The 14,985-nt window shown below is 39.4% G+C and overlaps 2 protein-coding genes across 5 annotated transcripts in view; one reads left to right on the top strand and one right to left on the bottom strand.

Moving 5' to 3' along the window:
* Positions 1–9,970, top strand: part of LOC116670729 (serine/threonine-protein kinase tousled-like 2) — a 14,520-nt gene extending 4,550 nt beyond the window's left edge. For 2 of the 4 annotated variants that reach the window (XM_032501346.1, XM_032501345.1), the window contains exons 3-21: positions 610–681; positions 1,250–1,322; positions 1,485–1,522; positions 1,723–1,815; positions 3,394–3,495; positions 4,023–4,115; positions 4,553–4,663; positions 4,926–5,062; positions 5,168–5,320; positions 5,688–5,754; positions 5,918–6,015; positions 6,122–6,203; positions 6,763–6,854; positions 7,025–7,114; positions 7,741–7,910; positions 8,107–8,245; positions 8,440–8,551; positions 8,664–8,771; positions 8,977–9,970. In XM_032501346.1, coding sequence (XP_032357237.1) covers positions 610–681; positions 1,250–1,322; positions 1,485–1,522; positions 1,723–1,815; positions 3,394–3,495; positions 4,023–4,115; positions 4,553–4,663; positions 4,926–5,062; positions 5,168–5,320; positions 5,688–5,754; positions 5,918–6,015; positions 6,122–6,203; positions 6,763–6,854; positions 7,025–7,114; positions 7,741–7,910; positions 8,107–8,245; positions 8,440–8,551; positions 8,664–8,771; positions 8,977–9,150 — 2,004 coding nt within the window. In that variant the 3' untranslated portion in view covers positions 9,151–9,970. Of the gene's footprint in view, positions 1–609; positions 789–1,249; positions 1,323–1,484; positions 1,523–1,722; positions 1,816–3,393; positions 3,496–4,022; positions 4,116–4,552; positions 4,664–4,925; positions 5,063–5,167; positions 5,321–5,687; positions 5,755–5,917; positions 6,016–6,121; positions 6,204–6,762; positions 6,855–7,024; positions 7,115–7,740; positions 7,911–8,106; positions 8,246–8,439; positions 8,552–8,663; positions 8,772–8,976 lie in introns of those variants that run through there. The other 2 variants (XM_032501349.1, XM_032501347.1) reach the window with 2 other exon arrangements.
* Positions 9,971–10,912: 942 nt separating this feature from the next.
* becn1 (beclin 1, autophagy related) lies at positions 10,913–14,453 on the bottom strand. The gene is made up of 12 exons (XM_032501351.1): positions 14,320–14,453; positions 14,069–14,201; positions 13,901–13,965; positions 13,523–13,581; positions 13,262–13,352; positions 13,027–13,163; positions 12,726–12,920; positions 12,475–12,621; positions 12,221–12,370; positions 12,043–12,103; positions 11,801–11,943; positions 10,913–11,175 (listed from the first exon to the last, which is right to left on the bottom strand). Exons 2-12 carry the CDS (start codon positions 14,193–14,195, stop codon positions 11,007–11,009), a joined length of 1,344 nt encoding a protein of 447 aa, XP_032357242.1. The 5' UTR covers positions 14,196–14,201; positions 14,320–14,453; the 3' UTR covers positions 10,913–11,006.
* Positions 14,454–14,985: the final 532 nt, after the last annotated feature.

Below are 14,985 nucleotides of genomic sequence, written 5' to 3'. Positions count from 1 at the left end.
GCACTCTAAAACCTAATGGTAGCCAATGAAGAGCCTTAAGCACCGGAGTAATGTGCAGTCTCCTGCTGGTCTTAGACAAAAGTCTTGTTGCTGCATTCTGTACAACTTGCAATTTGTCCAGGATGATTTGCTTAAACAAGTGTACAGTACATCGCAATAATCCAAACGTGAAGAAATAAAAGCATGAACGAGCATCTCCATCACTTTTTTAGAAACCACAGATCTGATCTCAGCAATGTTTCTGAGATGGAAAAAAACAGAAACAAACCACAGATTTCACACAACTGTCAAAACACATAGATTTGTCAAAAATGACAGATAAATACTGCCATAAAGATGATTATATTCAAATTGAATGCCAGTTAGTATAATTTGTCAGATAGGAAAGATGTGTCGAAACTTACACTGATTTGTCACTCAACTTGGTGTATGGTGTATATGAGTACACTGTCCACATTTTAGTATACAACAGAATATGGCATTTTTACTAGAGTATGTCACGAGAATATCTTATCTGTCTAATTTCCAGTCCTGCTCACTAGAATCCACTTGACAGAGTAGCACATGAGTAATCAATCAGGTCTAATTTGTGTGTGTTCTGTTTTCCAGAGTTCAGCCAACAGTGAATCATCCAACCAGTCTCTGTGCAGTGCGGGATCACTCAGTGACAAGGAACTGGAGGTTGGTTGGGGAAAGAATGAATCAAAATGACAAGTGGCTGTGCCTTCATCTGCAGGCCATTTGACCTTGCATGCACTTCCTGACTTCTAGTGGTACCTGTAGTTGTAGTAAGTGCTGTTTGTGATTTGGACAAGTGGTCAAGTAATTTGTATACATTGTTCTCTTCTAACATTTGGGTACAGTGTGTGTGTGTGATTCATCTGTTCATGCATTTTCTGTTCCTACTTAGTCAAGAACACAGGAGGAGGGTGAGGCATACATTTGGCAAAAAGCTGTGAAACATCTTGAATATGTTAACATGCTTTTAACACTAAACTCAAAGGTTCCATGTGTGAAATGTGCCATTGACCCCATAAACACCTGAAGGCAATACGCTAAATACTGACCACAGAAAAGCTCTTATTGCATTATGGTCAAAAGTTTCTTTTTAGCAAAGTTATCCATATAACTTGAAGTAACAGGGCTTGATTTTGCCTAATAAATTTATTTTCCATTTTAATAAATAAATAAACTTAATAAAAAAAGTACATTTTGAAGCTAAGTTGTGCTGCTTTTCTGCTCGTGTCAGACACCAGAGAAGAAGTCCAATGACCAGAGAAGCAGGAAAAGAAAAGGAGACATCTATGACAGCAACAGCCAGGGTAAGTCCACCCTACTTACTGACAGAGTTCTAAAATTCCGCTTTCCAACAGAAACGGCTCCTTAAAGTCTAATATTTTCAGATTTCCTTAATTTGTATATGCTATTGTATAGTACCCAGTTATAAAATTTTCTTACTTCCTATTCCTGTTTTTGTTTTGTAGGAAAAGGGAGAGGGCACAAAATGAGTGATTATTTTGAGGTGAGTCCTGGTGATTGAATTTGACATACTGGCCACTCTACTGTGTATTGTTTCAAATCACTCTCAAACTCTTAGTGATGTCTTCACCCTCATATTCTAATTGTGCCAATATGGTCCTTCATCACATTCTTACAAAATAACAACTCTGTCTTCTTTCTTTCTGTCGTGTTTTCACACTCTGTCAACTGCTCTGTGGCCAGTTTGCTGGCAGCAGTGGCTCTGGCACAAGTCCAGCCCGGGGCATCCCCATGCTGGTGCGCTCCTTTCCACAGCACTCATTGTCTAATCTTCTGGTGAGCACCAGCATCCATCCATAGCCTTCTACTGCTGTGGCTCTCTTTCATCAGTTGTTTTACCAACTGTTTAATCTCTAGCCAGTGTCAAACCCATCCGATTATTATTGCAAAGTCTAATCCATTTAATAGACATGTCTTTGGTTTAAAACAAGCACAAAATGGAGGGAGTCAGATATTGTAGCTCAGCTAAGTGTGTGTTTATTAGCAGGAAAGATCAAATGTAGGATAAACTCTTGAGCATTGGCCAGATAAACTGTAGCTAAGGTTTAGGTTTTCAGTGCTGGACTTTATGGTTTCAGATGTTGTTTTGGTTGTAGGTTTAACACAATGAGCTGTCATGTAAGGCAGAAAGCAGTGCAGGAAAACCAGGGTGTATTATGTAAAATTGGTGTCAAATTTGTATTGGTTGTTACTATGTCATATATATACCTTGACTATGTATTTATTTATTTAATTAATTAATTTCTATTTACCTACCATTTTCATTTATCTTATGTAAAGATAACATCTTTGCTCATCACAACTACACTACCTACTAAACGGCATGTTAAACAGCCTCTTAGAGCAACAGGGCTTGTTTATTTCCGTACAGTACTAATAGGTGTCGGAACAGAGCCTTACGGTGGTTAATAGAACACATTTTGTTCCTGAAAAGTCGTTATTAGTGGTGTTATCGAAGGTTTTTGTTTCTGATGGATATATAAACAAGCTGATTTTAGTAAATTGAATCAGTAGTACTGTATATCAATTGAATGAGAGCAGTTTTTCAAAGATTCTCCTGGGTAACAGCAAATTTGAATTTGCTTTAACAACAAATAGCAAAAAAAGGCAAGGTTTTTTAGCACTCTGAAAGGGCTGCAATTAACCATTATTTTCATTGTCACCTAATCTGTCAACATAATTTCTCAAATAATTTATTGGTTGTTTGGTCAATAAAATGTCAGAAAGGTAAAAAAGTGAAAAATGTCGATCACTGTTTTCCAAAGCCCAAGATGATGTCCTTAAATGTCTTGTTTTGTTCACACCTAAACATATTCAGTTTACTGTCACAGAGGAGTGAAGAAATTAGAACATATTCACATTTGTACGGCTAGAGTCAGAGAATTAAAAAAATCATTACTCAAACCCATTAATCAAAATAGTTGCCAATTAATTTATTGGTTAATTAATAAAACTTTTCAGCTCTAGCTCTACGCTAATTACCTGCTCTTTCCTTATCACTTAGGTCTCAAACAATGTCAAAACATTTCGTTGTTGCTTGCAAACTTACTGGAAATATAAACTACTGTTTGGCGTTTTTATTACTTACAGACATTGAAAAATACCACATATATTTTGAGAATAGAATATTAGAAGTAAACCAGTATTTGTTCCTATCTATTTCCAATGTATTAGACATCTTAGCATCAATACCTTTTGTCTGTGTTCTCCTACATCTCTACATAACTACAGTATTTGTTTCTTTTTATTCTTTTCGCCTATTTTATAATCTCCCTATGCTGTCTTTATTACATAATTTTTATATTTTACCCCCTGTGTCTTTTCTCTTATTATGTCTTTATGATTTCGCTTCAGCAAGGCAGTCCTTTGTCCATAGGCTCAGCCCTCACAGACTCTTCATCTTGCAGCTCTGTGAAGACAGCCCCCACACACTCCTGCTCACACAAAGCCATCCAGGTAACTGTCTAACTGACCTGGATCTCCACTTCACACCAACCTTTTTGATTGCTCTTTATATTCTCATTATATTCTCAGTCACATTGTAGAAGCACCTTGGTATGGTTTTGAAATAAAGCATGCATTGCATCTGGCTCAGAATTTTACATTTAGTTCTTACAAGAACCGCGGATTTTGTCCATGTTTTTGAAGTGGTTTTGTTTCAAACGGCAACTTCTTTAATGGTAGGTAAGTTGACTAAACTTGTAGGGTTGACGCAACTGCACATTTGCCATTTAAAGGTTTTGAAAGGTCTTGCCACCCACACTGTAGTTCACAATACTTGCAACACACATCCAGCTAGCCTTACAAATTACACTAATTGGCCTATTTAAAGGTCAACATTTTGAATTCATGTCTAATATCCAAGACACCAACATCTGATTTTGATGAGTAATGGTGTGTTTTTCCCAAGGGGTGTCTGCCTAATTTGAGTGGGATGAGATGTTAATTGTTGGCTTGTTGTTTTCCTTGCCCACCTTCCTCAGTCACAACTGACACTGCTAAAACTGACAGCACTGGAGAAGGACAAGAACTCTGACCTGGAGAAAAAAGAGGGAAGGATAGACGACCTGCTGAGGGTAAGATTAAAAAAATGATTCTTAAAATCTGATGAGCTGATCTTAGTCTAGAGCATTTGAACTGTCTAAAAGAGCTTCAGAATAGTTATCATTTAATTCCTGACAACATCTTAAATTGAAATGCTACATTATAGTTTACTAACCATGATTCATTTCATACACAGTCAAGGATATATCTAGATATAAATTTGGCCTATTTTCAAAAGTCCTTATTAATGTATTCACAATCTAGACAAATGTGCTACAACTTGTCACAGCCACTCCTGTAATTATCTTGCAGCAGTCTGGTTGTAGCTCATCATAAAGGATGTGCTTGTTAACTTTCAAATGCCAGTGTTGCTTAAATTACATTTGGTGTAAATGTCAGCAAACCAAGCTGACACACTGATAGTTGTTGCATCATGTCTGTTTAGGAACAATGATGTGTGTTTTGGCAGGCTAACTGTGACTTGAGGCGGCAGGTAGATGAGCAGCAGAAGATGCTGGAGCGCTACAAGGAACGGCTTAACAAGTGTGTGACAATGAGCAAGAAGCTCCTAATAGAGAAGGTGGGTGAACCATGTGCATTTACAAAAATATGTTTACTTGAAAGAGACAACTTGTGTTACCTTTTGTAAAGATTAATCTGAAAACCAAAACAACAGTTTTCTTTCTATTATTTACACATCTGAGGACTTGAGCCTTATTTTTAACTGGTTAAGGGTTTCATAGGGGTTATGTTGGTTCTGAACAGCAATATTCAGTTATTTAAGCATTCTCTAAGCTAAGCTGTTTGTGCATGCACATTTTTTGATTCATCTTTTTTTGTAGTCAAAGCAAGAGAAGATGGCTTGCAGAGACAAGAGCATGCAGGACCGTCTGCGTCTGGGCCACTTCACCACCGTACGGCATGGAGCCACCTTCACCGAGCAGTGGACCGATGGATATGCCTTCCAGAACCTTATCAAGTCAGCATGCAGATAGGCACAAACATACGTTTGCAATTTGTCCAATCTGCTTAGTTTAGTTTAGTTTAGTTTGTGTTCACACTAGATTGTTCTTACATGTTCTAGGCAGCAAGAACGAGTCAACTCGCAGCGGGAGGACATTGAGAGGCAGAGGAAGCTGCTGGGAAAGAGGAAGCCTCCCTCTATGGCCCAGACACCTCCACCCAGCCTCGAACAGAACAAACGAAGGAGCAGGAGCAACGGCCAGGAGAGTGAAGCGTAAGATTATGAACAATAGCTAAATGACACACACAGTAGATGTTTTACATGGACCAGCACAGAGTACACAATGAGGCAGTAGTATTTACATAGTGAAACTTGGAGCTTTATCCTCACTTTAGAAACATACAAACTGACACAAAATCTTAAAACCTTTTTTTCTTTTTGTTAAGACAAATTATAAGAACATTGAGTCAGCCTTGAACCGATCTGTAATAACCCTTAATAAGGAGGCTTTGTGTCTTTGTTTTTTACTTTTTCATTAGACCGGAAGTAATGTGCGTAGCTTATTAAGTTTTTTCCCCTCACCAGCTGACCTGGTTATAATGTAATAAATTACAAACTGTTGCCTCTTTATCCCACACAGTTTGTCAATGGCAGAATATCATGAGCAAGAGGAGATTTTTAAACTTCGAATTGGTCATCTAAAAAAGGTACCAGCTCACCACTTAAAGCAGCTTTTTTGTTGTTTTTGTTTCGGGATTTGTTTCCTGGAACTGTTAACTACCGTGTAGCCTAGACATCTATTACTACTCTTATCTGTTCCTGTTCATCAAGGCTTGAGGAAGATGATAGATGTTGTGTGGTTGTATGCAGGAAGAAGCAGAGATCCAGGCTGAGCTGGAGCTTTTGGAGCGAGTGAGAAACCTTCACATTCGGGAGCTGAAGAGAATCCATAACGAGGACAACTCGCAGTGCGTATTATCTCAGTTTATAGTACCTTACACAAGTTCTGTAGTGTGATCTTAACTAAATGTATTTTGAAAAAGCCAAAGGTTTTAAGAAAGTCTTCTTCTGTAGATTTAAAGACCACCCCACGCTGAACGACCGATATCTGCTATTACATTTACTTGGAAGAGGTGGCTTTAGTGAAGTTTTCAAGGTAAGCATGTGCCATTTAGTTGACCACCATTCTTTATTAGTACCAGTTTATTATTATTATTTTTTATTCCGGGTCTTTTTGAATAACAAAAGGTCATGGTGGTATTGTAGTGAGACTTGGCAATCCTTCTGTATCCAGTCAACAGCTATTATACACCATCAGAAGGTGTGTTTTTGTGTGTCCCCTCCCCTGCGAATCTCCGACCTGCAGAAGAAAGTTGCTGCACCTTTGTCAAAATTAAGGCTGAAAACAGAACTATTTTGGTACAAACATTTACTCGCCATGTGGCAGATAGCCACATATTTAAAATGTCTTCCAGTTCAAGTGTTAAATATTATCTAGAATAAAAAGTTTATTGATCTTTGAAAAGGTGTACCTTCATTATTTTGCCATTATCATTATATCAGATAAAAATAGTCTCAGAACAACAATATTATAGTTTATCGCAACAATTTCTGGGACAATTTATCGTCCAGCAAAATTTGTTATCACGACAGGCCTACTTTTTTCGTTTAAGTAGGCTACTCTGACTATGTGTGTGTTTTTTTCTACATTGCAGGCTTTTGATTTGACAGAGCAAAGGTATGTGGCCATTAAAATCCATCAACTCAACAAGAACTGGAGGGAGGAGAAAAAGCAAAACTACCACAAGTGAGCCGGAACCTCTGTTCACTGTGCCTGCTCTTCTTTCTTTGCATCCTTGGAAACATTTTGATCTTTAATAAAACTTAACATGGTGGACCTTCCAGCTTAAAACAGTCTTTGAATGTTCTGATTTGTGATGTTTTTACAACGTTACTAAATGGTTCATGTATTTTCAGACACTCCTGTAGAGAGTACAGAATCCACAAAGAACTTGACCACCCTAGAATAGTCAAACTCTACGACTATTTCTCACTCGACACAGACTCGTAAGTAAAGTTCTAAATAAAGTAAATCTAATATGTGGATGTGCAACATTTAAGTGCTAAACATCATATAGTGCTAAAAAGCTGGATAACTCAGTTATAATTCTATATTTTTAGTATAACAATGTGTCAAATGGTAACAGTGTGAAAGGGTTCGTCCGTAGTGATGAACCTACAGAGAATTATCACCCGAATCTGCAGCTCCCCTTGGCTTTACAGAGATTAATAGCAAGTTTTAGCTCATTGTTTGGATTCCCTGCCCGCAATCTTCGCGTTTTGGTTCACTCTCACCGCTCTCATAGCTCTAACAACCCGCTGTACACTTCCTGCTGTTCAGCAGCAAATGCTAGACAGAAAAGGTTAGTGACTATCTTATGAACATAGTGGAGAATTTAGCAGCTAAAAAAATATAATATCTACCTTAGTAGTTGAGACCAAAAGTGGTGTTAAAAGAGAGTGAATATAGGTATTACTTTTACCAAGTGGCCTGAAACATCACTCCAACTAAATGATAACGTTCCATAACTGCTGGAAGTGTAAATCGGCAACTGTTTTGCTACCAAGTTTGCCAAATGAACTTAATAGGTGATGAAAACTTCCCAAATAATCTGTTGGATTGCCTCTGGCAGATTCTGCACAGTGCTGGAGTACTGTGAAGGCAATGATCTGGACTTCTACTTGAAGCAGAATAAGCTGATGACTGAGAAGGAGGGCCGCTCTATCGTCATGCAAATCGTCAACGCCCTCAAATACCTCAACCAGATTCGCCCATCCATCATCCACTACGACCTCAAGCCTGGTATTCTCACAATTTAAATATGCGATTTTGTCATCCATTCAGTTACAGAATAGTGAAGATAGCACTACTTTCCATAGAGTTGCAATGAAAATGTAATCAGTCACTTCTGAACAATTCTTCATGTTGTCTTTAAAGAGAGGTAACCTAGCTGTTTAAAATCCTGTTTGTGATTTTACGTTGACTGTTCTGGTTTTAGGAAACATCCTGTTGGTTAATGGCACAGCTTGTGGAGAGATTAAGATCACTGACTTTGGCCTGTCTAAGATCATGGATGATGAAAGCGTCAACTCTGCAGATGGCATAGAGCTGACCTCACAAGGAGCAGGGACCTACTGGTACACAGAGACACACTTCACTGCATTTACTAACCGAGCAACAAATATGGCTTCAAGAGTTTGTAGCAGAGGCACAGTCTTTTGAGTGAAATGTTGCTAATTGAATTCTTATCCCCTTTTCAGAAAATTGTGCAGAGAGAACATATAGAAGAAAACCTATTTTTAAAATCATGTTGTAATCCTTTGACTCACAGGTACTTGCCTCCTGAGTGCTTTGTGGTGGGCAAGGAGCCCCCCAAAATATCCAACAAGGTAGATGTTTGGTCAGTAGGGGTCATCTTCTACCAGAGCTTATATGGACGCAAGGTAACCACTAACCTGCATTCTTTAACAAGGGTTTTGTTGTCAGATATTTAAAAATGAGTAAGAAATATGAAAGTAAGCAATCTGTTAACCGCTTCCATTTTATTTTTTTCAGCCGTTTGGTCACAACCAGTCGCAGCAGGATATTCTTCAAGAAAATACCATATTGAAAGCCACTGAGGTGCAGTTCCCCCCCAAACCTGTGGTTACTGCAGAAGCAAAGGTGTGGTACTAATTTGATCTTGAACAGCTAAACACTTACTGCACATTTATACCATGAAATGTTTACTTTACTACTCTACTCCTAAATATATAATGTTATATGTGATATAATTCCTTCTCAAACTGAAAGTAGCCTAAGAAGGAAAAATTGGAAGTTGGTCCAGAAATAGTAAGTTGTTCCCCCCCCCCACACTTTCCCTTCATAGTCCTTTATTCGACGTTGCCTGGCTTATCACAAGGAGGACCGTGTCGATGTGCTGCAGTTGGCCAGCGACCCCTTCCTAATGCCCCATAATCGAAAGGCTCTGGCAGGCAGCACACCTCAGGCACCTCCTCTTCCCTCCACCTCCAGCTGCTACGGCAGCAGTGCCTCCAACTGAAGCAAGATGAAAGAAACTGGAATAAAACCCTTGAGGACAAAGCCACGCGGAGACATTACACACTTGATGAACCTTCTCATTTGCACGCTTGATTGGGAAAGAGCCAAGAGCATGGTGGGATGTAGGGATCCTGAAAGTGTGAATGGAACCAAAATTATGGATGATGTGGTGATGTAGTTGTAAGTGTGCCCACCCACCACCATTATCCAAGTGCTAAAAATGGAGGGCCAGTCTGTGCGTGTCCAAAGATTTGCCCAAATGCATGCACTAACACAAAAACGTTTGCTCAATTCAAGGGGCTTTTTTACACAATAAATAGTAAAAGCACCCGAAAGATTGCACAACTGACAGGCTGAAAAGTAATCCATGTGTGAAAGATCACCTGCCTGTTCACTTTGAAAGGTTTAGAAGAAGCATTAATGAAATGTCATCCCATTCTGCTTGAAATGTATCATTGGTCAAAATATTTTTCATAAGTAGAGTGGTCAGTTTCAAATCTGTGGGTTTGAACCTGAGTCTTTCAAGAAGGGCTGAATAAGGGAGTCTGCCTTGTTGACACCATTAGAGGGTCATACATGACTTGACACAGAAATGAGATGATTCTGGAAAGATTAACTGGTTTTGACCCATTTTAAATATTTAAATGGATAACTGAAAGTCAGCTTATTATTTTAATAGTTGAGTCCATATTTTTCAATGAAATCTACCCCCTGTAATGGTTGTGTTAACCTTATGGGCAGGCTGACTGAGTGAGTGTTGTGATGAGAGTTAAGATTCAACAGAAATAATTATGAAACCATTAAAAAACATTTGGTTTACACTGTGGTGTCTTAACTTGATTCTAGAAAAGCAATGTGCAAAGATTGCACATTTATTGTAAATCCCATAAAAACACTTTAAAGGTACACTGTTTCCCTCCCATTCCATTAGTATCCCACAATGTATTTACTAGAATGTGTTTAAATGTTTGCAATTACATTAATGAAGAACCAAATACATTCATTTTTAAGTAACTCCACACCCAAAAGCTTTTCACAGCATGAAATGTTTTATTGACTCAAATACCACTGTTAAAAGTATCCATCTTACCTAAGACAAATCCATGTGATGGTGTATGGAGTATAAACAAAGAAGCTGCATCAGTGTGCCTGCAACATATGAATGAAACTGGCACACCTGATAATTGCAGTCGAGGTTATAAATACTGACACTCTTGTTGAATACCAAACGGTGTTAATCTAATAACAATCCAACACGGACCACAATTATCACATCATACTCTTACAGCTTATCTAATTGGGACATTGACAATCTTTTTTCTTACTGTGGAGAAAGTTACACAGTGATTTTAAAAGATGTGAAGTGCAACAGGAGAGCAAGGACACCTTGAACTTGATCAAGTGGTTTGAAGGGAATTTGGTAAAGATATCTTTTAAATTACATTCTAGTCTGAGAAAGCGAGAAGTTGTCTTAATGCAATGTCAGCTCCTCAAAGAAAGCCAGAAGTTAATTAGTGAAGCAGATGATAAAAATAAAACAGAGACGCATATGTAATCTTATCCTGCTTGCTTTGAGGGACGTGACTAAAACCTGTACCTGTCTTTACTGCTTCCAGAGTAGGCCTACAATTTATAAACTCTACTTTCCAGCAAAATAGATATAGAGTGTCCCCTCTTTGTGTTACATGTAAAAAAAGACAATCTGGACTGAAGATCTAGAACATTGCTCCTTGCTTCTTTTGCACCAAAAACTTTTTTTTTTCTTACTTTGGCCAAGTAAATGATACGATTTACAGAAAATCCATTCATCGGAAGAAAATATGACTATTCAATAGCACAAGGCATTGTCCATCAAGTTTATCTGTTGTAGAACTGTGAGGTGACCCAAGCAAGTCCCCACTTTAGGTTGGTGAGCATAAACTTGAGGGCCTTGGTCCACTGCTCCTCAGAGTTGAATTGCGTTTTGATGGAGTAGGAGCCGCCGCTGCCACCCGTGTCCTCGATCTTGCCCTTCTCCACGTCCATCCTAAGACAAGGAATAATACCTACTGTATTACATGGTTTAATCAAAGGCCATATAGTGTATCTGCATAGCTAAATTAACATAATACAATTGCGCCATACAAAAATATAACTTTTTTTCAGTTTTACAGAGTTAAGTTTCTGAATGTTTTATGCCACCGTGATCACAAGTAAAGTCTCTCTGTGGTTCAGCCTGTTAGCCTTTTAAAGAGTGGATTTGATGGTGTGATATATCACAATGGTTTAGGCCTGTATGTGGGGAAAGCACCAGTACTGTAAGTGTGGTGTAGATTTCTTAATTGGACTCAGTAAAGATTGAGGTTAGGCTGCCAAAGTGTGATCTTTATAAGACTAGTTACATAAGTAAGTGTAATAGTAAATGCTATACTGAAGGCCACGCTTTAATAATTCAAAGGGTTATAAAGCCCAAATTTCAACCACTGTCTCTTATTTGCCTGAACAGCATAGTCAAATCAGACAATTATCCAGCTTCTCTAGAATAATTCCAGGAAATGGTTTAGAATTTGCTTTCGAACTTAATGAATATTTACTGTACAGCTTCATCTTAAATGGCTGCAATGATGCCTTAGTTAATGAGCACACATTGTGCTGGTCTGCAGGTATCTAACCTGTAAGGAAGGCAGAAGCCAGTGTCTCCTTTCTCCACCTCCTCTTTGAACTGCTGGACACAGTCCAGAAAGGCCACCATGGCATGGTCAAATTTATTGTCCCAGAAGAACCTCAGGCCACCTGAGCAGTACAGGGGAAGTTCCTGGACAAATACAAGACAGAAAAAAGAGCAGAATTGGAACCTGAAGGCGTGTTTAAATAATGATGGGAGAGCTGGGCTTGTAAATATTGAACGTAATACCTTGGACTTGTCTGTCAGTGACTCTAAGTATGAGTGGTTTCCATATGGGACAAGACGATATCTGAAGAGAAAAGTGTCGTTTGAGCTTAATTTGACGTTGACAGTGCAGAATTATTTTTGAAATAATCCTTAAATTGTGAACAACTGAGGTAAAATAAAAACAAACGACATTACATACCTCTGAAAGTGCAGGCCCATTTTGTTGGCTAGAGCGTGCAGCAGCAGCACCGTCTGTCCCCAGGCTGCGTTGATCTCATTCCACTCCACAGGGACACTGGGCAGTCGACCTAGGCGGAAGTTGTTGATGGTACCAAACTGCCCACTGTGCCTGGACAAGAACAGAAACAAACAAATCAGATTCTCAGTCAACGGGTATTGATTCATTATTGTCCCAGAGGCCTATGTTAAATATTTGCTATGTCATGGTTGTACCAGATGTGGAACGTGGCATTGAAGACGTTGGTCTTTTTCAGGCGATCTAGCTGTATCTGGCAGTAACGCATCTGGTTGTCAACACTCTTCAGCTCATCATCCAGCTCCAGCTGTTGTCGTTTAAACTCGCTGTACTCCTTCTGGTACCTTTTAACACAAAGCAGTGGAAAGAGACAGAGCTGTAGGTTGCAGTCTGATTTAACATATAGCACCCATAGTCAACTGTTTACACCACCAGTTGGGTTACTCACTGTTGCTCCTCTGTGTCCAGCTGCTGAGAGTAGACCCTGCTCTGGGTCAGTTCCTGGGCCACACTAGCCCTCTGCTCCTCTACTGCCTCCAGCTCCTGGACCAGAGCCTCCTCCTCTTCCTTCAGGTGATGCAGCTCTGCCAGCAGGGTGTCCTCTCCCTCCACCTGCAGGTGTGACAGCAGCTCCAGGCACTGCCTGAAGTATGTTCACATACAGTAAGTTATTATTACACAATACACCCACATACTGCTCGTAAGTAGACATTTGGAATGAAGGGGCTCTTTGTTGTGCACCAGCTCACTTGTAATTCTGGCATTCGTTCTCTGTGATGTTGAGCTGCGTGTCCAGGTGATCCAGCAGGGTGTCAGTGCATTCCTCACACAGTGGGTGGTCCACATCTGTCTGGCCCGACATGATGTCGAAGAGGTCACTGGTCACCTGGGTGGGATAGGAACAGACACAACCATAAATTCCCAAATAGCATGATCAGAGTAAAGTGACATCGTTAGTTTTTTTGCTGTGTGGAAGTGCACTACCTTTAGCCTACGACTAAGATTTTCCATGGTGCCACCGTCCGATGCTTCTCCAATCAGCGTGAAGCTGTTGGCGCTCTCTGTGGACATCATCCTGTAGGGCAGGATTAAGCGTTTCAGTCAACTTTGTAGGATATGCTGCATTTGCAAGTCCATCCACACCTCATTTGACAGAGGAACATATCAACTCAGAGATAATCGACAGATATAAACTGTAATTAGTATTCGGTTCCATTTCCTGAATTAAAAGACTTGAGCGCTCACCGTGCAGGTGGGATATATTTTCTTGACACCCCATCTGGCTTGTTTTCTGCAAAGGTCTCCTGGAAGGAAAATGTCATTGTGAAGCTCAAACATGCTTGCTATCAAAATATTTTCTCCTAATTGGAATAATGAATCGCTTTAGTTATATTTTCTAAAAGCATTGCAGATTACGTTTGTAGATTGGGTTTCTAAAAACAGAATCCAAAGGTTAGCTGTGTTCACATCAGTTTCCTGTACAGGTGAGGTACAAAAGTTTTTGTTTTTAAAATGTCCTATGTATGTTTACCCTGGACGGTGTTCTTGAGTGCCAAGAAAGGCGCCTTAAAAATAAAATGTATTATTAAAAGTACATGTGTGTGCGTCTCTGCTATTGCCTACCTCTGGTGCTGTCTCCCCATCAGTGCTGTCAGCCTGTTTGCTGGGGGTCACTGTGACCAAAGGAGCTTTGGAGGAGAGAGGGACACATGGCAGATGGAGCCGTTTAAACTTCACTAACGTTACGTACATTCTACAGCACCGGTGTGTAATTCTTATGGATATACGTACCAATAAGTTCCTGGATTGTAACCCGATCAAGCACATTGAATGACGTGTCTAGTTTGAGCGGCTGACAGCACCGCTGACACACGAAGCTGACCTGCATGGTTGTGCTCGACGACTTGGAGCCCTCCATCGCGAGCTACAAGAACACATAGAGCGATAAATGCACACTGTGAGTAAGTTAAGTGGCTAGCTGATATTAGCTTTGAAGCTAGCATACGTCGACGGTCTAACGTAAAAACATAAGAAGGGCTCACTGTCGCTTGTGAAAAATGAAAACTATTGCATAATAATCCTGACTTGCGGGCGAAGAAAATTAGAAATCACTTGTTTAGTGTGACTGTTGCATTTTGCCTGCACCTCGGGACTTCTGTTTCCACTTCCGTATTGTTGTTTACGGCGGATGTGACGTCAAATTAAAAGTGTAAAAGTCTCGTGAGAAAAGAACCAGCGTGTGGACCTGTGGGCAGTTCAAAAAAGATATAGAAAAGATTATAATCTACACAGGTAGTTTGGAATGATCTTTTAACATACCAGGTTTCACTTTACACAATATTATGGATTGAAAGGAAGATTGTGAAAAATACATCCATATGAATAAGTTGGTGCTGAAAACATAACGTTACCATGTTCATCAACACAACATCAATCACAAAATATTGTGATTTAGCTGACGCTTTTATCGAAAGTGACTTCCAAATAAGTGCTTTCATCCTTGAAGATGCAAACTCCAGACAACATTTAGTAAGTGCAAGTACATTAGCTTTAAAGAAGCAAAACTACACGAGCCATATGAAAGTGCAGCATTAAGAAATTTATATAAAAATATATATATACTGTATATAAATCCGAGGTGCAGTTGGAAGAGCTGTATTTATAGCCTTCGGCGGAAGATGCGTATACTTTTCTCAAATGCACATTTC

Source organism: Etheostoma spectabile, chromosome 21, assembly GCF_008692095.1.
Source record: "Etheostoma spectabile isolate EspeVRDwgs_2016 chromosome 21, UIUC_Espe_1.0, whole genome shotgun sequence".
Classification (NCBI taxonomy): Eukaryota; Metazoa; Chordata; class Actinopteri; order Perciformes; family Percidae; genus Etheostoma; species Etheostoma spectabile.
Note: the sequence above shows the minus strand (reverse complement) of the source record. Positions and strands in the feature narration are given on the sequence as shown.